The 21,708-nt window shown below is 43.3% G+C and overlaps 1 protein-coding gene across 1 annotated transcript in view; it reads left to right on the forward strand.

The window, feature by feature from the left end:
• Nucleotides 1-21,449, forward strand: part of FAM83F (family with sequence similarity 83 member F) — a 28,432-nt gene extending 6,983 nt beyond the window's left edge. Inside the window, exons 3-5 of the mRNA XM_080393012.1 lie at nt 5,584-5,705; nt 6,291-7,003; nt 11,758-21,449. Coding sequence (XP_080249138.1) covers nt 5,584-5,705; nt 6,291-7,003; nt 11,758-11,822 — 900 coding nt within the window. The 3' untranslated portion in view covers nt 11,823-21,449. The remainder of the gene's footprint in view (nt 1-5,583; nt 5,706-6,290; nt 7,004-11,757) is intronic.
• The last annotated feature ends 259 nt before the right edge of the window (nt 21,450-21,708 follow it).

The following is a 21,708-nucleotide window of genomic DNA, read 5'->3' on the forward strand; positions in this document are numbered from 1 at the left end:
CTTTTGCAGGATGTAGAGGATGGCTTTTCCTCAGAAAGTTGCAGCAATGTGGGATATAACTTCAAGGTTTAGAGGCAAATTCTGATCCCAGGGAAAGAGGGAGAGAGATGACACACTACCATGGCCTGTCATTGCTGCCGGGTCAGGATGCTTATTCTGTCTTCTGTCATCACCAGATGCTTCGATTGTTCTGTGATTCCTGCCCTTTTGTTATTGCCCTGTTCATCCAATGCTGAGTGAATACTTCAATGGTCCTAACACTGGGAGATTTACTGGTAACACTGGATTTGCCCTTTGTCTACACACAGCACTGGGTGTTTTCACAAAATTCCTGGCTGTTGTATTATTTTGAGAGGGCAAGGTATCATGACCTGCTGACAGTTTCACAGGAGGGAGACTGCTGTAGGAAGAGAGTACCTCACTCCGCAAAGACAAAAAGGTTTTTTTTTACTGACTCCAAGCATGAAATGAGAAAACCTCAATTTTTGTCTGAAGGGCTGGAGATCACTCGAAATGCATTTAAATTCAACCCTCGGCATATTCATCCTGGGATGTAAGTAAGAGTGTCTTGCGTGTATGAGTCATAAGGCTTTCTGAGCCTACAGGACATGGTTTGCCAGACTTCTGTTATGTTTGACAGAGGAGTGTTCTTTGGAGATTACAGTGAATCAAAGTTCTCATAGACACAAAATTCATACCCACAAAAAGTCCTCTTCTTGTTGACCTGAGGGTGAGCATTATTACCAGTTTTTACATGCGTTTTCTTTCTCCCCATGCTTCTGCTAATCAAGACCACAGTAAGAAACACTCCTGCTTAAAGACAACAAATTCATCTAGAGCTCCAGGGAATGAGTTACCTGCAGGAAGTTAACCTTCGTGTTAATTTTTGCATTCATTTTCCCAACATGTAAGGAGTTCCTCCCCTCACTCCAGGAATTCTTAAAAGTTTCTGTCTAAGAATTTTTTGGAATTTCATTTTTGCATTTCATGTCTTTCCTCATTGATTCCTAACTCAAGTGAGGGAGAACATGAGTGTAATGTGATACAGTGCTGTTGGGTTTTTAATTATCTGTTAAATAAATCTTTTAGGCTGCTTGTGACCTTTTGAAAATGGGGGCTGACAAGGCTCTTTTTTTGCAAAGAGCCAAATAAATAAGACCCAGTAATGACCTTGGCAGGCCAGGTCCAGCTAGCTGCATTCTATCCTATTCTACTTGAATACCTGTAAGTTTTACTGTTTTGTCAACAAGCACGTCTTTTCCAAAACTGTTCAGGGCAAACACATAGGATAAGTCTGCAGTATTTCCCAGCATTACTTGGTGGCTGCTTCCAGATTATGGCTGTTTTGTATCCCTGTGTAAGATGAGCTCCTACCATCCGTCTCTTTGACCTGGAGGTCTGATCACCAGAAATTAGGATCTTGCAGGTAATGAATAATAAAAAGTCCTTTACTGTTGTTACTGTGGTCCTGTCCACATGAATCCCAGATCTCTCTTCCTCTTTCCCCCCTTCTGTGGTACCTCCATCTAGGTTTTTAGAGTGGGAAATAATGGGGGTTTGTGTCCCCCCTACCTCAGCCCTGTGCTCGGGTGAAGCAGTAGTCCAAGAAAACAAAGGACAGGAGCTACCTCATCAGATGCTGTTGGCTGAAGGGATCTGATTTTTCCAGGGATGGCAGAAAGGGCATATCCACGTTTTGAAAAACACAGTTGATATAAGGGACTGTTGAGTAACTGTCATCTATCAGTTACTGCTTTTTTCTGTTGCCTCTCCTTAATCTGTTTTACATCTGTTAGTTTACAGAGGTTGTTCATGCTATCCATCCCAACTTGAAATAAAGATCCTTGCTTGCTTTGCAACATATATATATCAGCAGTTGTTCTAAGAGGGAAGGTACACACAGGATTCCCTGGTGGAAGTACTTACAATGCTTCCCTTTAGAGTCTGTCTTCTATGTCCCCCCACTCAACCCCGCCTTGGGAGCACTACTTCCCAGGTCTGTCATAGAATCGCCTGACACGGTCAGAGTTGGAAGGGACCTCTGGAGATCATCTAGTCCAACCCCCTTGCTAAAATAGGATCTCCTACAGCAGGTTGCACAGGATTGCGTTTTGAATATCCAGAGGAGACTCCACAACTTCTCTGGGCAGCCTGTTCCAGTGCTTTGTCACCCACAAATTAAAGAGGTTTTCCTCATACTCAGATGGAACTTCTGTGGTTCAGTTTGTGCCCAATGCCCCTTCTCCTGTCACTGGACACTACTGAAAAGAACCTGGTCCCATCCTCTTGACACTCACCCTTAAGGTATTTGGAGACATTTGTAAGATCCCCTCTCAGTCTTCTCCAGGCTAAGCAGGCCCAGCTCTCCCAGCCTGTCCTCATCAGGGAGATGCTGCAGTCCCCTCATCATCTTTGTCGCTCTCCACTGGACCCCCTCCAGTAGTTCCCCGTCTCTCTTGAACTGGGGAGCCCGGAGCTGGACACGGCACTCCAGATGCCTCACCAGGGCAGAGCAGAGGGGGAGGATCACCTCCCTCGACCTGCTGGCCTCAATTGACAACTTGTGCATTGAACTGAGTGATTCTTTGTGACACTGTTGTGTCACAAACTCTCAGTTGTCATGTGACAACTAAGTGTCAGTCAACAGCACAATGTATTGCTGACTTTCTAAATGGGGTCTTAATTTAATTTTCTGTGGATTCAGGGTGAGGTTTAAATGTGTGTCACAATAAAGTAACAAAGACTGATTCCTTCACTGTATTACGATGCTCTGTCAGGCTTGACTGTTACCAGTCTGTATTAAGTTGCTGCCAGGGAGACGTTAGTCACTGCGTGTGATGAGGAGTGGTGTAAGCCTGTGTAAAGGAAATGTGGAAATTTAATGCAGACTGCAGCTTCCATAAGCCAGGATATAACAAACCTTAAGCAGGCTTCTGCAAGAATACAGGTCTGGAGGGGGTCACTCCTATCTGGTGAACAAACTGGTTTTCTACCCAAAATATTTGTTACTACTGGAACACTAGTGCCCCCCCACAAAATGGCTGCAATCTCACCTCATTTATGTTTGTCTTTCTTCTTTTGTTGTTGTGTAGTCTTCAGTACGTGAACCCAGGCTTGTTCCTCCTCTGTACAGCTTGATATATCAGTCTACAAATGCTCCAAGATCCTTCAAGGCAGAAAACATTATACAAATAACCTGTTAAGTGACTTGATGTTTATATGACTTTGTGCTTATTTTCTTCATTTCAAGATGTATTTATGCTCTCCTGTGCCTATTTTGTTCAAAGAGGTTTATGTGTTCAGCTGTTTGGTTCTATCCCTCTGTGCCTTTCTAAGTGTTACGTAGCTCAGTTACTGCAGGAATTCAAGTGTGCTTTCTTTCCAACAAAAGAAGGTGGTGCAACATAAAAACACAAAATCCACACTTGTTACATGCTAAGCAACTTCCTTCTGGCACAGGATGATAATTATTGGTTCACAAATGTACACGATATGTCAGAGCTGTTGACTGATTTGAAAAACGGAGGTCCTTGTCACTTGCAGTCAATATTCCATGGTTTGGCAAATCCTGCATCCAACTTTACTCGGCAGGGGGAAAGAATTACTTCAGGTGATCAGCCAGCCAACAAATGTTATTCTAAACACTGGAAAGGGCACCCTTTCTCCTGTGCTCTACCCAACCTGCATTCGGCATCCCACACATATGACTCACTGCTAGGCCTTGGGCAAGTCACTTCATCTTTTTCTCTCCTGGGCTCCTCATCTTTAAAACAGGGTAATAATACTTTCAGCAGTGTTGGGAGCATTAATTAGCTAATGCCCACACAGGACTCCAGACAGATCAAGCATGCAAAATAGTAGTATCATCAGTTACTCTTAGTCAGAATTTGTATTGCCACTGCTGTATTTCAGTGGGGGAAATAGGAGCAGATTCAAAAGGTAAGAGTTATATTCAGGAAAAAAAATTTTTGAAAGATATCTGCATTCTTATAATGACTTGTTGCTGCATGCTGATTTCTATAGTCTTATCAATACTTAAGCTGTCAGTGAGGTTTATAACAGTAGGACTTAGCTCTTTGCGGGATCCAAGGCTGTGCTAGCATTAGCCCAATCCTCATGATTCTTCTGCTCTGCAGATGGGGGAAGAACAAGGCAAAGGTGAATCGACTTTCCGAGAACATCATAGGGAATAGTGTCAGAAATGTGATTACGCTTGGGACTGTCTGACTCCCAACCCTGGGTTTATTACTCCAGATTACAATACCTTTTAGCTTTTCTTTGTTAAAGAATTCTTACAGAGACAGGTGGTGGAATGAAGAAAATGGTCTAAATTTGTGTGTCAGAGCGACAAGGTAATTTGCTCTAAACTTACACTGACAATCAATACTTCTGGGTTTTGCTGCGGGTGGGGGGAGGGGCATTTCATGTTAGACAGTTTGGCAATTCAGCCTCATGTAGCCAGGACCTATGAGCAGAATAACAGTCCATTGTGTAGATACGTTCTTAGAGTAAGCCCAGGCGCACATCTGTTGTTGAAAATCATGTAACCTTAAATAAGTTTTTTCTCTGTGATTTGTAGTGCTTTCTTTTATAAGTTGTAGGTTTGCTGGCCAAAGGGTGTGAGACGGGACATTTGGGGAGAGGTATTTTTTTCTAAGTACTGCTATTCATCTTAGAAAAAGGTTTTCCTTCCTTTTATTCAGAAATTCTTCTTTGCTGATCTATTCAGGGCATCAGCAGAGACACTGATCCTACTACTTTTGCTCAAAAAAAGTTCTGTATTTTTTCACTCTCCATTGAACAGTGAGGAATCTGGGTGGACACTGTAACTATTTGGGGTTCTTAGCAAAATTATAAAGCTCAGCATTCTCCTTTTGTTATAACAGACAGGAAACATCTCTTTTAAGCAATGGAATTGTTTCCTCCTCTATTCTCTAATAATTAAATTGTCTAGTCTTCTAATTTGCCCAGTTTTGTCAATCTATATGTTGTGGGGAATCCGAACACAAGCACAAAAAGAACCTGATATAGACCTGTCTCATACATTTACCTCCAAGTAACTGTGTCCTTTGCACTGCGCAGGTGTTGGAAAGTCCCTTGGTTTTGTGGTCCTGCTAACATAATCCAGAGAAGAGCTCACAAGTGCCGTGGAATAGGGATCAGGATTCAGAGTGCAGATGTGACTCAGTGTTTCCTCTGATTCATTACCTTGAACTGGGCTGGGCCTTCTGAGCTAGAGCACAGAGCTGGAGATGGAGGATTATTTGATTTTGAAAGCATTGTCTTGCCAGCGGGATAAGATGAATAGCTGAAGACAGCAGGCAGGGTTACGAAGATGCTGACCCATTGAACAAGACTATAAACTGATGGAGAGGAGTGACTTCTAGATAGGATGAAAGTGGGTCTTACGGCACTATGCTTTCCTTTCTGCAGCCCTGCTGATTTCTAGTGGCTGATACAAAATGAGCTGTAGTCCCAGAAGTAGTGAGATAATGTGAGTGACATGTTAAGACTTGGAGCTGGCAATTATCTAATTCTCTGCCCTACTTACTGTGACATTTTGTCTTTTCACCTCCCTGTTAGAATATCCGCATACGTTCTGTGACAGGAGTTGGGTTCTACATGCCAGCAGGGAAGATCAAAGGCACACTGGCATCCCGATTCCTGATGGTGGATGGTGAAAAGGTGGCCACTGGATCATACAGGTGGGTTGCTTTTGCTTAAGGCAAAGCTACATTCTTTGTGTAAAGAATGGCTCGTGTCTTTGCTGGAGAGTATTCTTCCCATGTCACTCCCTTTCTTATCCCAGCCTCTGTAGTCTGTGTGGCATCTGTAGAAACTGGAGTGGGATGACAGAGAAGATGGCGTAAAGCATAAGCTACTCCTGAGAGAACAGAACACGCCCGTGCTAGTGGACCATTTCAGTGGGCTAGAGAGAGTTCCACACTGCATCAAGTGATGGTCTGCAAGGACTCCCCACCAGCCACTGTGCTCAGTTCTCTTCAGTGTGATTGTCAGTCTGGAGACCCTCCTGTTGATGCACTGTTGCTTTTCTAAAAGGGTAAACTGACCTTCAGAGTTTTAGGGCCTTTTCTTCCAGATCTGGTCTGCGTGCCTGATGAACAACAGTAATAGCTAGCTTAATGTATCTGTCCTCACCCATTTGGCAAGGACCTATGAGCAGATGTCACAGTGCTGCATATTCCCATATAGTGTCTTAGATATTGCTAGGTGGGCTGGGTCAAGTATGCACCCCAAAATCTAATGTTGGTTCTGTTTCCTACTCTTAGCTTCACGTGGAGTTCATCCCACATTGACAGAAACATCCTGCTAGTCTTGACAGGACAGCACGTGGAGATGTTTGACATTGAGTTTCGTGAGCTCTATGCCATCTCAGAGGAAGTTAATTTATACAAGGAACTGGGTATTGCTAACCCATTCCTTCTCGGAATTGGGAAGCCAGGCCTTCATTCCTCCACCGTGGCTCGGAAGTTCATTAACCCCAAGTATGGTTTAGTGGCGGGGGCAACCCGTGGTGATATGATGCTGTGGGCTTCACGGCACCGGCAGGATAATCAGGGGAACATGGAAAAGGAGGAAACAAATGAGTCAAAGAAGCGGTTAAATCAGTTTCTGAATGACTTAGTCACATTGGAGCAAGAGTTCCCAGAAATTGATCCACCACTAGAGAACCTGAACAAGCTGAATCGGAGCCCTCAGAAACTATTGTCCCGGCTCCACATGGACCTGAAAAGTAAGTCCAAATCCAGAGAGTCTATTCGTGATGTGAAGAAAGAAGATGCACAGGCCAATTCAAAGCAAGGAAAACGGTTTGCCAGCGGGCTTTTCGGTCGCAAGGCCAAACGGTCTCCAGGCTCAAGCATTGAGGCCAATTCTTTTGCCAGTGAAGGACACTCAGGAGAAGACCTTGGGAACATGAAACTGGAATATGAGCAGCTCAGCATTGGCCATGCCAGTGTTCGGAGCACTGGAGGCATCTCAGGTAAAACCTCTTCTACCAGCATATTCTGCTTCTGTGTTCCTTGTTCTGAGTTTGGCTGATTGGTGCAAACATATACAATATAGGCACCTGTGGGAAGATCCTGTTATTTTCTTTCTATTAAAATGAGTGGGATCAAAGGAGAGTAGAAGTTGTATCAAATGATGAAGGCAATTTAATGGCAGTCTTACTGTAAAGTTGGTACTTCTCAGGTACATTTTTTCTCATACTTCCAGCAAACGGATGTGAGAATAAGGGAGAGAAGGGTAGATGTGTCCTTGTGTAAAACAGGTTCTGTGTACAGTTCACAACGCACCCTGCCCTGATAAACAGCAGCAGTATGTTCACTATTGTAGTGGCTAGCAGGGTGCAGACAGATTTTCAGTGTAACCTCACCTTTCCCATTTGAGTTTAGTCGGATGTGTTTACTGTGACAAATTACTGGTAGAGAAGAGAGGAAAATGCGTTTATGTTGAGGTGAGGGGGCAAGAAGAGGAGGACAGGGTGGAAGCCTTTTTTGTTTGCTCCTTTATCACCTTCTGAAATGGGGGAGAAGCTTACAAAAGCAGAAGCTATGGAGAAGTACTAGATCTCAACTTTTCTTCCTTTGTTAATGCACGGTTGATATTTTCACTAAGTCCTTCCAAGGCTTCATCCTGTTGAAAACACAAATTATACAGATTTCTCCCAATGTATGGGTTCATAGCTAACTTCCCGACATTTTAGATATTTTGTCAGACTGAAGTAAATCTATGGGCTATTCAGTCTGATTGTCTTCCTCTCTCAGTGAGCTGTGCTGGCTGTAAATACATCCTGCTCCACCAGGAAAATAAACTAGTTCCAGGGAGAAAATTTGTCCTCAGCTTGTCTGGCCAGAGACCATTCTGTGCTCTGACGAATGTGAAATGAAGGTGTAGAGAGACTGAATTCTCTTGAGACTGCCGTGAAATGGGAAGACATTGTTCTGGGACCAAAAAGAAAAGCAAGGTATTGGGAAGGTCAACCACAGCGATTGATTAGGTTCTTAGAAATATTTCTAGCTGGATAAAGGACAGACTCAAAAATGCCAAATGAATACAAGAGAGATGAATCCATGAAGGCATGGATAGTTTATTTAGGACTGTATTAGACCTATTTTAGGATGTGCATTTGGGAAGGCAGAAGTAAACCGTGGTCTAAAGAGGTCCTTTCTCCAAACCACTTCATGTCTTCAGCACACACAGGGTGTGCTACCAGGCCGCATTCCTCAGAGCCTGGAAAAACAAAACCGGTGAAGACTATAGGGGGATGTACGGGCATTTCCCCTCGGAGCAATGGACCCGAGGGCTTGCACTACCCTCTAGTGACAGAAGTGGAGAATTGTGTGATCTCTGATTTGTCAGCACTTCACAATATCGGAGATTTACTGCATTTCTCACTGTCAGCTCTTTTAAAGCAGACAGCCCGCCATTCCCACAATGCCATGATGAAATTAGGCCCAGACTGAGACACGGAAGAGATGGATGTCTCTAGCTGAACAGTGGGGTGCTGCAGCCTTCAGGGGCATTGCACAGTCAGGGCAGCAGGGATGTCCCTGTTCCTTTTAACACAGTGGATCTGTGCCAGACAGTCTGATGCTTGATCTGGACCATTTCCACAAAAACACTATCGTGCTATTATGTTCAGGTTTTATTCATGGCCTCTGCTACTTCCTGAGGGCTGCCATCTCTTTCAATAAAGGGGAAGGAAAATTGAGAACAGGTGCAGGGAAGGCACAGAGGTCCAGCACACCAGCCTTCCTGCTGTGCTCTTCCTGACCTGATAAGTCTTTCTAAGGAGTCCATGCAAGTTTGGTTTTTTTTTTTTGTTTTATGCAAATTGAGAATGCCTGTTCACAGGGGCAATGGGAGACTCCACAGCTTTTTAAGTATGCCGTAAGTAGAGTTAGGTCATCTGGTGTTGTAAGAGGCTGGAGGAAGATCACTGCTTGTGTGTTGCTTTTGAATTGAATTCTCTAGTCTAATGGTCCCAAAGTGGCATGTGAACAGAGGTGGTAGAGGGCATATTAGGAAGGTGGAGACTTGTGAGAAAGAGGAAAAAAATTAGTTACCCAGAAGATCCTGCAGCTACTTAATCAGTAGCACATGCATCATTAGGATTTAATAAAAAATTCTTGAACATGGGCGTGGAATAGAGTTCCAACTTCAAGATAAAAATAGGAGGCACTTTGTTCTTGGGTAATCATAGGACTGACTTAGTTTTAAAAGTTTAAGTTGTCTTTGAGCAGGTTAGGATGCAATTATTCAGAACTTCACAGTTTGAAATAGCTGCCCTTACCTTTTGTAAAGATTAAACACCACACAAGCCCTGTAGGCCTGCCTGTGCACACATCCTCCAAAATCACTATTAATTCTGTAGTACCACAGATACACATCCCACCTTGCAAATGTGTAGAGACCAGATCCACATCCCAAGCAGCTTGCAAAGTAATCGAAGACATTATTCAAGCAGGCTAAAGGTCAGGTTCAGTCTTGTAAGAGCAAATGGTGATGAAAAGAATCTGAAGTGGGAAGGGAAGTGATGAAAGTGTGTTCTATGACAGAGTCTGAAAATCTGACTTGGTATTTACATGCTAGAAAAGGATACCTACAAGTCAGAATTGGGAATCTGGAAAATACAAGGGCTACAGATGTCTCAAACTAAGTGTCCTAATTAACATCCTGAGGTGCTGTCCTAGCACACTGCCATGGAGACTGTGCTTTGTCTTACAAGGCTTTCTTAAACCACATCATCAAATTGACACAACTCTTAAATTTCACTGTTACCCTCTTAGGAACACAACAGCAGCAGCTCTGAACCTGACCAGAATCTTGTTAATTTTAAGCTGCTGCTGGGCAGACTGTGATCAGCAAAGACACTGACATCTGTGTGCAGTTTCTGGGAGCTACTGCAAGGGTTTGAAAGCTGTGTGCCTTTGGAAGGCACTGGCACTTTTTTTTTGTTTATTCTCCCCTGCAAGAAGCAAAGTGGGCTCGTTCAGAAGAGTCTGCCATCCTGAGTTGCTCCATACATTGGCCTTCACTTCTCATGAATGTTGGTTGCAGAACACATAATAGCAGGATTTTGTGTTTCACTTTTGGATGGTTCTTGCAACAAGACACAGGATTTACACTGGGCATTGCAATACCACAGAAGTAGTGCTTCATTATCACCGGTGTTTTTCAGCCAAAGTGGGATCATGGATGGGCAGTAACTGGAATTTTCAGCCTCCTTTCGATAGAGAAAGAGGGGAACCTTGTTGGGTACATACAAGGAGGTGTTTGCTCTAACTGTAGCGAGATCTGTAGAAAAAGGTCAGAAGACAAGAGTAGAAAGTGAGAAGAATAAAGTTGGGAGTTGAGATTAAGCAGAGGAGCACAGACACTTTTGAAAGTAAATATGAGGCTCTTGCATGTGAAACAGACAGGGAGGGGAACGAGGGTAGTGAGGAGACAGCAGTAATGATGAACGCAGTAGTAACATAGCGAATGGGTCAAAGCTGGGACAGGAGGTAGAATTCAATGCAGTAGAGGAGGCAGTAGCGTACAGAGCAGCCACAAAAGTGAGGGCAGGTTGCAGTGCAGCCTCCCATGTGAACGTCAAGAAGTTGCAGTGTGGAAGAAGGTGGAGACAAGGAGAGGGAGAGGAGAAAGCTCTTCTCTTCCCCATTAGCTAGAGGTGAGGAAAACATTGATCAAATACCCACAAGCAAGAGAATGACATGAAAAATTATTCACTGGAAGCCCAGTTCAGGGGCAGGGCTTGGGTTGAAAGCTCCCTCATCTTAGCAAGGTTGAGACTTCTCAGTACCATGTCACCATGACCTGTGGCAGTTTTCCTTCCCTGTTCTCACTCTGTATTGGGCACTGGCTCCAACCGCTTGGGAAATGCACGTTTACCTTTGGTCTATACAGCTGTACGATACATGAATGGGGTCTGTCCTGTTCAGAGTGACTGCAAACTGCAGGGCAGCCCCTCTCAGTACGTACTGCTCTGGGCTGTAGGTCATGTAAGCCTTGCTGAGCTGACAGCACAGACAGGCTCCCTTATTTGTAAAAGCCTCTGCAAATACACTTTAGTACAGTGTTGAAAATAATATTTTGGGGCATCCAGACCGACAACAGGCTGTAATGGAGGAGATCAGACAGCAGTGCAAGCACTGAAAAGTACAGATACTGGGAGCAGAAGGAATCCACAGAGTGAGCAATGAGAAAAACAAAGATGATAAAAAATTGTGGCAGCATACTGTACTACTGAAGTGAGAGACCCTGAGGCCTCAGGATTTGTCTTGGAAGGAAATGGTGGAAATATAGGCACTTGAGATGTTTAAAACGGGACATGAACAAACCTCTACTGAGAATGTATGTGTGGATCAAATGGTTGAGATGACTTTTTTTTTTTTTTTTTTTTTATACCTCACTCTTTGGAAAACCTCCCACCCATGTCATGGCCAGGCTGTTTTTCAATGCCAGCTGGGACCCGAGAATGCCACTGAAGCTGGCCTAGGTACAAGCCAAAGCCTGGAAATACTGCTCCAGTAGTTTTCTCCACAGTATACGCTGGATTTGCTCTTATTTTTATGTATTTTCATTTCACAGTAGTAGGAAATAAAACCACATGACAGTGAAGAGTAATGTAGGTCTAATACAAGGTGTATAGTAAAATGAGAAAGGATTGACGTGTGAGTCCAAACTTTATCCATGTCTTATTTATTTAACATTAACTTCTTTTCACTCCAGGTAACCTGGGTCCAAACTCCACTACAAGCGATAAAAACAAACAGTCTACCTGTGTGTTATCTTGATTGGGAAGGATTGTCTGGAGAACTGAAGACTGAACAAGCTGGAACAGTAAACTCTTGATTGATTTTGAACCTACAGCCATATCCTCACGCAGTGGTCTGTAAAGCCACTGAGCAGTCCTGGATGCACCTGGCACCCCCAGTTAAAGCACATTTACGGGGTGAAGTATAGACTTTGGATGGTCGGTCCCTTAAATGAGGGTTAGTGATGAATGTATTAGTCCATATGTCTGTGTGCACACGTATTTTAACCACTGTGATGACTGGTCTCAGAGCTCACTCTGTGTCCAGATAAATGTAAGAGATTTTCTGACTTACTTGTGCTGCTACTTCAGTCTGTCTAGCTACAGACTCAGAATTACTGTGTTGCTTTGTTTACTGCACTGCAGAAATGTATTGGTCTGACTGGCTGGAAGGCTAAATCCAATCAAGTGGCAAATTCTGGGTGAAATAAGGATGTTTACAGACAGTATAGCAATCCTTTGTCCACAGGGAGCCTTTCTGTAGATTCCCGTTGTCGCTTATCGCTTATCGACACAGTGGTCTGGGAGAAGGGTTTAGCTAGCAGAGGCCAACAGATTAGTATCGTAACTGTTTCACATCATAAATATAGCAGTTGAACAAAGTGATTTAGCAAGAATGCAGTAAAGGGAAAAATGGAATATAGGAGGATGTTTAACCTAGAGACCGGGTCAGGAGAAATGCCTTCTAAGAGGGACTGAGCAGGATCTGGGAGCAATAATGCAGCCTTCAGTGGCTGCTACAAAATCCTGTTTGTTGCCAACTCAGCAGTACTTTACCGTTCATGGAAAATGAATGATTAAGGAGCACATATTTGAGGGTTGAAAGAGGAAGCAGAGGAGGCATACAAGCTTTTCAAATGTTCCTTTTTAAAAAAAAAAAAAAAAAAAAGTTAACCTTTCCAAACTCTAAATCATGCCAAAATTGAGAGCTTTGATCCATAAGAAGCACTGCATGCAATCAGACCAAAGGCCATCTAATCTGCTGTCCTGTTTCTGAGGACAGCCAGTAACAGGTGATCACATAAGTATAAAATATAAAGCTTGTATACAGAGGTTTTTCTCTGCACCATTCCAGCAGTCTATGGACTTCCTGAACTGGCAGTTCCTTCTGGACCTGGCCTTAATGAATGCACTTAGTCCCTTTTTAAAAAAAACTTTTCTACTTTTGGCTGCCAGAGTGTTCTGTAGCAGTGAACGCTGAGTTCATTGTGTGGTATGAAAAAGAACTTTTTGTTGTCAGGCTGTAATGGTTTTCTTGATGATTTCTTCAAGTGACCCTAATTCTTCCACCAGTGATGACCACCTATTGGTGGTCATATGACCCTATTCCTTGTCTCCTTGCCACTTGTGATTTCACAGACCTGTATATGTCCTCGGTCATCACTTTTTCAAGTTGCAGTTTCATCGTATACATAGCTGCTTATTATACGGGAACTGATTGACACCTCTGCCCTCTTGTTCACTGGCCCTTTTCCAGTTCTACTCACTAAGACAGTGGAGAAGCGGGTTGTTTTTGTTTCTTCAGTGTGTGGATTGATGTTTTGCTCTGCTTTCTTGCCATCTAAATTACATACTCTGTTGTCGTAAATAAGCCCTCTCGTGATACCTAAGAAAAGTAGATCCTAATTGTAAGTAGACACCTGAAAACTAACATACCTACTTTCCAAAAAACTATTCAGACATCAGAAAAACACAGGTTTAGTTTTCTTTTGTTTTATTTAGAGAAACCATCTGGGTTTTTCACTGCACAAGGAATTCACAGCAAAGGCAACTGCTGCACTCCCAACACAGAACAAGCTGTTCCAAAGACTCTTCCAGGTGCTGGGTTGCAGCAGTGGTTGTTACACTGAAACAGCTGTCTGTAGTCAATGATAACATGCAATTGATTGATTAATTGATTAACTGCCCTTCCTGGAACTGTATTTAACTTGAATGGCAAGCACGTCTTGTTTACTCTTGAGTTTACTGTGTAGAATATCTTAAAACCACAAAATACCAAAGGTACGTTGCCCTCTGTTAAATGTATTCATCCTCACTCAGTGGTTTAAACACTTGCTATCCTATACAGTCATTCTGTATCCTTCTGGGAACAAGCTGTAGTTTTACAGCTGGGTCTGTCAGCTCCTATTATCAGCAGTGTTTTGTAAAATTGTTCTTGGTGATGGGAGAAAAGAGGTGTTGGAAATTACACCATCACTTGGACATAGACGTAACTTAATACATGAGTTACCCTGTTGATTTCAGGTGTATGGCTTGTGTCCAAAGCTACTCACTGTATGTTTTGTGGGACTGTCTAAAATGGCTTGATTTTGCCATGCTTCCGTTATTCTCCAGATGTTTAGAAGATTTTTCTTTCTCTCCTTATATTTATTTCACTTTGTTAGCAGAGATCAGAGGTAGATTTATCAGGCCAACATTGTTCCACTTTTTGTTCTGATAAGAACGTTGTCATCTAGTGCTTTCTTGTTCTCCCAGACTTTTAAAATATTTATTTATTTTTTAATTGTGCAATAGGTTAATTAACTAATTAGTACTATGTTGATATATGTGGTCAGGTTTTCTTTTCCAGGAAGTCCTCTATCTCTTTGGTTTTATGTCTGTTGCTTCATCTTGGGTGGAGTGACTTTACAAATAGTCTGAGAGGCTGATTTCACTTGCCCTTCCTTTCCTTCTGTGCTTGCTTATTAACATGCTTTACTTTCTCTTTCCTATGACTGACATGAGAGCACTTTTCTTTAACCTTGTCAACTAACAGGATCTCCTCTCCAGAGAGAGCCTCTCATCTATTTCTCTTCTGCTTTGTTGCCGCACCAGTTCCTGAAAGGTGGCATTCACTTGTTTTTAAATTGCTTCCCTTATCACAGAAGTCAGTCTCATGCCTTGACTCCAGGGGCTAGTAGAATTCCTTAGGCTTATCACGCACTGTTTAATTACTTCATTTGAGACAGGAAACTTGCTTTCTTGCATGATATGAATCTGCTCCTTAAACTCAGTGTGACTCTTTAGGGATGAATGCAGCCTTGCTGATCCAGAGTGGATGTTTCAAACTCTGGTGGAACTTGTTCTTCTCTGAAGATAAGATCAGCTGAACTTGGACTGTTTGGCTGCTCCTATGGGAACAGATCTTGGTTGGGTGAGGTGACCGCATTTATTTTGACTAGTTTTCCTAATTGTGGTTCTTGATGAGTGCTAGAAACCTGAGGCTGTGACCTGTAAAATGAAACTCTCTCGCTCTCCAGATAAAATGTGGTTGATGGTGCTGGAGGGCAGAAGGACAAGGAACAGTGGTTATGAATTCTGTTGGAAGTCTGCTGGCAGAGGCTCAGTCCTCAAGCTATCATTTGGTCCTTGCCGAAGATGCCACCTCTTGCAACCAAGTAACTAACCTCCCAATGAGGTGGGAAAAATGGGAGACATTTTTTGTTCTGTTGCTATTTTAAAGAACAAGATTAGCTGTCTTTTCCATCTGTGTCCTGACTCTAGACAATGCCAAGAGGACACTTGTTCTCCAGCTCCTGTTTATTCTTTGGCTTGTCAACCCAGGTTTGCTGATCTGTGTGGTGTGCCATGGGGCCTACACTCGTGGTCCTGGGTTTGGACAGAGAGTAATGAAGCTGGGGCTCACGGCCTGCTCCTTCTGGTGTGAAATGGCGAGTGGTCCTGAATAAGCCTCTTGCCTCAGTGTGTGCCTTCTGGGTTTCTTTTGGTATGCATTTGTGTATTTAATGTATATAAGTCCAGTGAAATATGTCGGAGACCTTTTCTAAGTCAAATAAATAAACTCTTTACTATGTTGCATTCAGATAGTTTGTTCGTTGGTGTCACTTTTAATTTCTCAGCTACAGTTCCTGGGTTTGGAGGATTTATCTTGTTTATTTATCAAGAACCTGTACTGCCTGGATTAGAGCAGGTTTCTGTGTAACACATGAACATTTTTGGCCAATGTTTGGTGGTGTTTGTTACAACATGTGTGGGCAGCTAAATTCCCCACAAGTACAGTGTCCAGTGGCTTTGAGTACCTTGAGAGAGACCAATTCATTTCTGCTTTCTGGTTGCTGGAGTAGGCTGTAGCAGATGTCCACTTCAGTTTTTCTTTATTTTTGCTATTTTTTACTACCACTGTCTCTGCAGCTGAACTGTGTCTTGCTGCAGCTATAAATGCATCTGACAAAGTACCACCTCTGTTTCCTTTTCCATCTTTCTTATATAATTTGTACCCATCAGCAATGACATTTCATTTATGAAACAGAGCCCCTCTGCTACATTTCGGTTTTACCTGGTACAATGTAATCCTTGACATTTAAGTAACTCCCAAGCTCTTATTACCCATGCTTCCTTTGTGTATACAAAAGCCTATTTTAAAATTCCTGACCATGGTGCAGAATAAATCCAGCCTCTATTTTACTTTTGGGCATTAAGGTACATGGAAAAGTATTTGCAGTAAACAAAATCTTTGTCTTTCTTTCAGTGTTTGAAGTCCATATAGCAATTGCATTTGTACTGTTTAAGAGGAGTCTTTCTAATCTAAGCTCATTTCCCAGGGTATGCCAGGGCTCCATAGATCCCGAGCGTCTTCCTTTATAACGTTAGCACCACTGTCATTTTGTGCCTTTCTGTTTCTGCACTTGTTTTAGGGAGATTCTCCAAAAAAGTAAGATAAAGTAGCAGTGAAGCGAGGGGAAGGACAAGTTTAATATTACACTTTTCTCTTGTTATACTTTCGTCTGCTCTTTCAAAATCAGGGAGCAGTCCAGGAATGAATGACCTCTTTGTGTCCTAGACCTTATGTCCCCTGTCCTTACCCTGCTGAAGAAATGCAGATTTGGGAATCCTCATTAATAAGGGAAATTTAATTAGGGAAAGCACAGTCCAGTGACTGTAGGAACCATCTTGGAAGAGAAACCTGTGGATGTAGATGAAACAGTAAGGCCTTTATGCATGTAGCAAGGCTGGTGGATGTTTACCTAACTCTTTGCACAATGCCTATTTCTGATCTTTCTTGCAAGTCTGGGCATGTGCACTCGGGGAATTAGGGTACAGAAAACCACAGCATAACCTACAGAATCCCAGCATCCCAATATGGGCAAATTAGCTGTGCTTTTCAGTAAGATAAGGAAGGCAAGGGACAGTAGCTGAGAAGTGTCTGCCTAAGAACTTAGAGGCAGAGTAGCTGGTGTACCCTAAATTCATAACATAATGCGTTGCTGTATCAAGTTTTGGAGGTGTTTCTAATCCTGCTTCTGTCCCTTTCCAGCCTGTCTGTCTGCAGTATCAGCTTCTGCTTTTCATCTGACTTGCTAGGCTTTTTCTTTTTCTAAAACATCAGACATGTCACTTGTAGGAGAACTGTAGGCATAAAACAGCCCTTCCCCCTGTCTCAGGTAGAAAGCAGCAACTTCTAGCTGATGAGGAGTGCTGAAAGCCATGATTTTATAGACACTGGATGTGTGAAATTGCACATAACCAGGAAAACACAGCCAAAAGAATTTGTGCAGAAAGGATAAAGGTAAACTATGGCATTTGAATAATTATGCTTTTAGCTGTTATAGAGGGCCTGAAACCTAGAACATTAAAAAATGAGAGCTGATTTTAATGTGTATACATGCAGTAGCATAGGGAAGGATCAGGGAAGTCAGGTTAAAGACGTTTTCCATTTGTAAGTATTGACTGTATTGAGGGGGTCCTTTGAGGTTTTAATGTATGTAAAGCAAAAAAGCTTCTGAGTAGTGAATTTCTAATGTGCAAGAAAGAGAAGTATGTTGCACCAGTGGACTGTGGACTAATCAGCATTTTGCATGGGCTGGGAGGTGGATTTGGCCTGTGCCTCCTGTGGGTTGAATGAACACTTGTGTTTCCTCAGCTATTTGATCTACCAAACTGGAGTGGCTGTTAGAGGAAGGGTAGTGCTTTCTGCAGGTGGACCGATAGCCCATTGATTGCAGGAAGGAGCATTAATATCAAGACTCTCCAGCCTTTGTACTGTGGCAGGTGTTGTGCCCCTGTAGAAGTGCCCAAAGCAGTACTCCCAAGACAAGGACTAAGACATACAAGGTAAAGGAACATGAGAACATGGGGTGACAAAGGAGTATGAACACTTCAGCAAGATCCGCATCCTTGTGATACAGCTGGTAGAGCACATTGGTCTGTGCTTCCCCTGAACTGGCTACAGATTAATGGTAGGATGGAGAAAGGGGGGGAAAAATTGAGCACACAAGAGAGCAGGCTGCTTACTCCAGAGCTGGGTCCTACACCAAGAGTTAAAAACAAAAGTCACATCTTGCAGGGCAACAGGGTGTGTGGGATAGGAATGTCAGTTGTCTGTGTCTGCAGAAGCTGCAGCAGCCCAGGTCTGGAGTTTTGCATGCTTGGGACTCTGAAGAATATAAATGTTCTACCAGAGTGTTTATGCAGGCAGGCCTTTGTAGCTGAGGTTCTCCCTAGGACGCAAGAAAAGGTGTAAGTGCTGCTGCTTGGTTATAAAGGGCAGAACCATACTTGCCCCTTCTTGTGTTGTTTGGTGTGCTTAAGAAATACAGGGGCTATTTTATTATTATTATGCTCTGGCTTTTCTGAAACTTCAGTACTGGAGGAAACAATAAGAAACCTTCAGGTGGCTGGACCCAACTTCTTGGCAGGGGGACACTTCCACAACGAAAGATAAGTAAAAGAAAAAGCTAGCTCCCTGTGAAATTACAGTATATTTGGTGAAACACTGCGAAATCTCAAGGTGTAGATGCTAGACAACCTTGGGAAAAGGGCATTTACCTCAGGTGTTTGAAAAGAAAAGCTATTTAAACTTTGAAAGAGTATTGGTTTTACTGTTGCAATATTTATGATCCTCTCTTTATAGGTCATGCAACCATTTCCTTAGTTATCCTTAATCTCCTACCAGAAATTCTTTCCCTTGGCTGGCAAGTCCCCTCGTGCTGAGCACTTGCAAGACAGAAACAGAAAATAGCAAATCTAAAGAAAGTGGGATCATTTATAGCCATCTTGCTAAGTGCACAACACATCTGCAAAAGGATCAATTGCTCTGATTTAGCGTGGCCATTACTGACATTTTGCTGCTGCTGAAAGGAAGAAAATGGCTCTGTTTAGTGTCCTGAGGTGTAACTGTGATGATCATAGACATTAGAAATGGAAAAGGCCACTAGGTTGTCTGGTCCATTGCCCCAGTACAATGCAGGTCAATTCACCAATGTACCTTTTCTTTAGGTAAATTATTCTACCAGTTGTTTGAGATTCTTCTTCACAGTCTTAATAAATCTCATAGGAAGGAAGTTAAAAAAATAACTTTTTGGAGAGGTACAGTAGGTAGATGTTTTGACAGCCATTGCACTGAAATAATGACCTGTCTCCTGGTTTATCAAAGCACCTGCCATTGCCCTTTCGCAGTGAGGACGCTGTAATATATTCGCCTCCTTTGTTCTTTATTTATAACTGCAGCATTTCAATAAATCAAAAGTTTTCTGGAAGTTGGAGCAGTCTCTACTGGTTTCTCACCAATTACCAAACCACCTTTAAAGCTGTTAATTCAGCTACAGAGTTAAAATTATGCTTCTGCAAATCCAGATTAATTTCCCTGCGCCCAGTGGGGTTACACTGGATTTACACAGAAGTTACCGACAGCACGGTATGACCAACAGCTTCCTCTTTACACCTATGGAGACAGACTCACAAGAACAAAGAGACAGACAAGCACAGGCGCCAGCTCCAGATGCTGTACCCTGCAGCCAAAAGGAGGGTGTTGTTGCAGGCAGGCTCCACCTTGTTTCAAAATCTTCCACCTATGTAGTGTTTGGTATAAGTAATTGGGAATTCACCCACGCACAGCAGCACTGTTACTGTGAGGGCACCCCTGGAAATGCTGTAGGGTCTTTGCATTGGATATTGCTACAAAAGCAATTGCTGCAACAGAAGGTGTTCTGGAGGAGGTGGGCTCCCTTGATAAACACAGCCTGCCTGTCTTCTTGAACACAGCCCTGGTCTGGAATGTCTTGGGAGAGTAGCTTAGATGTGTGTCTGCCTTGCTCTTTGTGCGCTAGCACTGCCCTGTGGAAGCAGGACGACAGCTTACCTTGGATGAGGTACCGTAGATACCTGGGCTGGTTTAAGCTCTGTAAGATCCTAAATGACAGCAAACAATCCAGCAGCAGAAATGGAGTGTGGTCCAACCAATGGAAGCAAACAGACTAGAACTGAGTTGCTGAGGGCTCTTGAGAGGTAACACGCTTTCTTTTTAAGCAAGTCCTTGAAGCTAGAACTGCAGCCATAAAAGAAAGAACATTTTGCTCTCTTTCAGAAAAAAAGCAAGCGAACCCCAGCACAGTGTTGACTTTCTTCTAGCAATCCAGGAGTTGCTTTAGGGCAGGATTAGAAGGAAAGCCCTGGGGTTTTTGCTTGCTTTTTCCCAGGTGAGGGAGAGAGAAGGGCTGTTTGCACATGATGAAATCCCACTGGAATCTCAATTACTTTTCCTTTCTTACGCAAAAAGAAAATGGCACAGTGGACCAAATACTGCTGTAGCCCCTGAGCAAATGAGTCTTCCTCCATTGGTGCCTTCATGCAGGTTATCAGTGTCTCCTAAGAGATCACCTCCCAGTACTAAGATGTCTTGTAATTGCTCCTAAGAGTCGGCCTGCAGGCTTTGCCCCCACAGCCCCACCTTGAGCTCCCAGCAGCCGATCCCATGGCAGCCGCAGGGAAGCCACTGGCAGATTTCCATCGAGGAGGTGACACAGAAAGCTATACTCCCAAACCTGCATTGGCTTTGCTGCCAGCCATTGCAGAAGCAGTGCTGGGGCAGCAAGTGAGTCACGGGGTTTGCAAGTAGGCAGGTCTGAGTAGTAATGAAAAAAGAGCTTGGCCCACCCAGCTTTGCTGGGTTTTGTTCCTGCAGCTGCCGGAGGCAAAGTTACAGGAAGGGCTGCTGCTGCCTTCCTCACGGGGTTTGCCCCACCTCACGTGGGGTGACCATGGGCCATTTTCCTTCATAGCTCTTCTCCTTGTCCTGGTAGCCCACTGTCTGCATCCACACACAGCTATCTCTGCAGGGTCTTGGCCAGGGACTCCCTGCAGCTGATCAGGGGTGACGCAAAGGCAAGGAGAAGGTGGCAGCTGATGAGAGCTCTGTGTGAGGGACAAAATACCAAAATACACCCTCCATGTGCAACGCTGGCCTTAGATCCAAGAAACTTCCCATATAGCTTCCCACTCCCAGGCACACAACATCTTCCCCATGTTTTTCACATCACCACCCTCATTCTGCCTTGCACTGAGGTTTTCATTAACTACATTTTTTTACCAATCCCAGTTTTACGCTGCCTTTCAGCTGGTTTTCTCCTCCATCTTTCTTTGTTATGATGCTCCCTTCCTGAATTATTCTCACTTTCTGTCTTCAAGTCCTGCCAGGACTGACTCTGGCCCCTTTGCAAGTGTCAGTTAGCAGTCCAGTTAAACACTCAGGACTGGAGTTCTTTGGTGTTGGGTTTTTCTTAAGACACATGTAACTGTTACATTTCCTCATCAAACACCAGTTGAGAAATTTTGGGAAGAAAAGGAGGCCTGTGAAGGGAGAATAATATAGCCACTGTCCAAAAGGTGGGAGAGTTTAGGAATTTGAAGCTACAATGTGACTGTTTAATCAAAACTGACAGCAACTTTTATGTTTTTAATTTCATCTGGGCTGCCTGAAGGAGGCATGATTTTCCACACTAGAAAAGGAAACTGATTTTTGCCCCCAAGATTTTCTGCTGTACATTTTGCACACTCCACCGCCCCAACCTCCAGTAACTCTTCAGTCTATCCCATTCTCCAGGCCCCACTCCTCGTTTTCTTCTACGGTTGTTTTTTGTTTTTTTTCAGAC

The sequence above is a fragment of the Falco punctatus genome, assembly GCF_963210335.1.
Source record: "Falco punctatus genome assembly, chromosome: 6".
Classification (NCBI taxonomy): Eukaryota; Metazoa; Chordata; class Aves; order Falconiformes; family Falconidae; genus Falco; species Falco punctatus.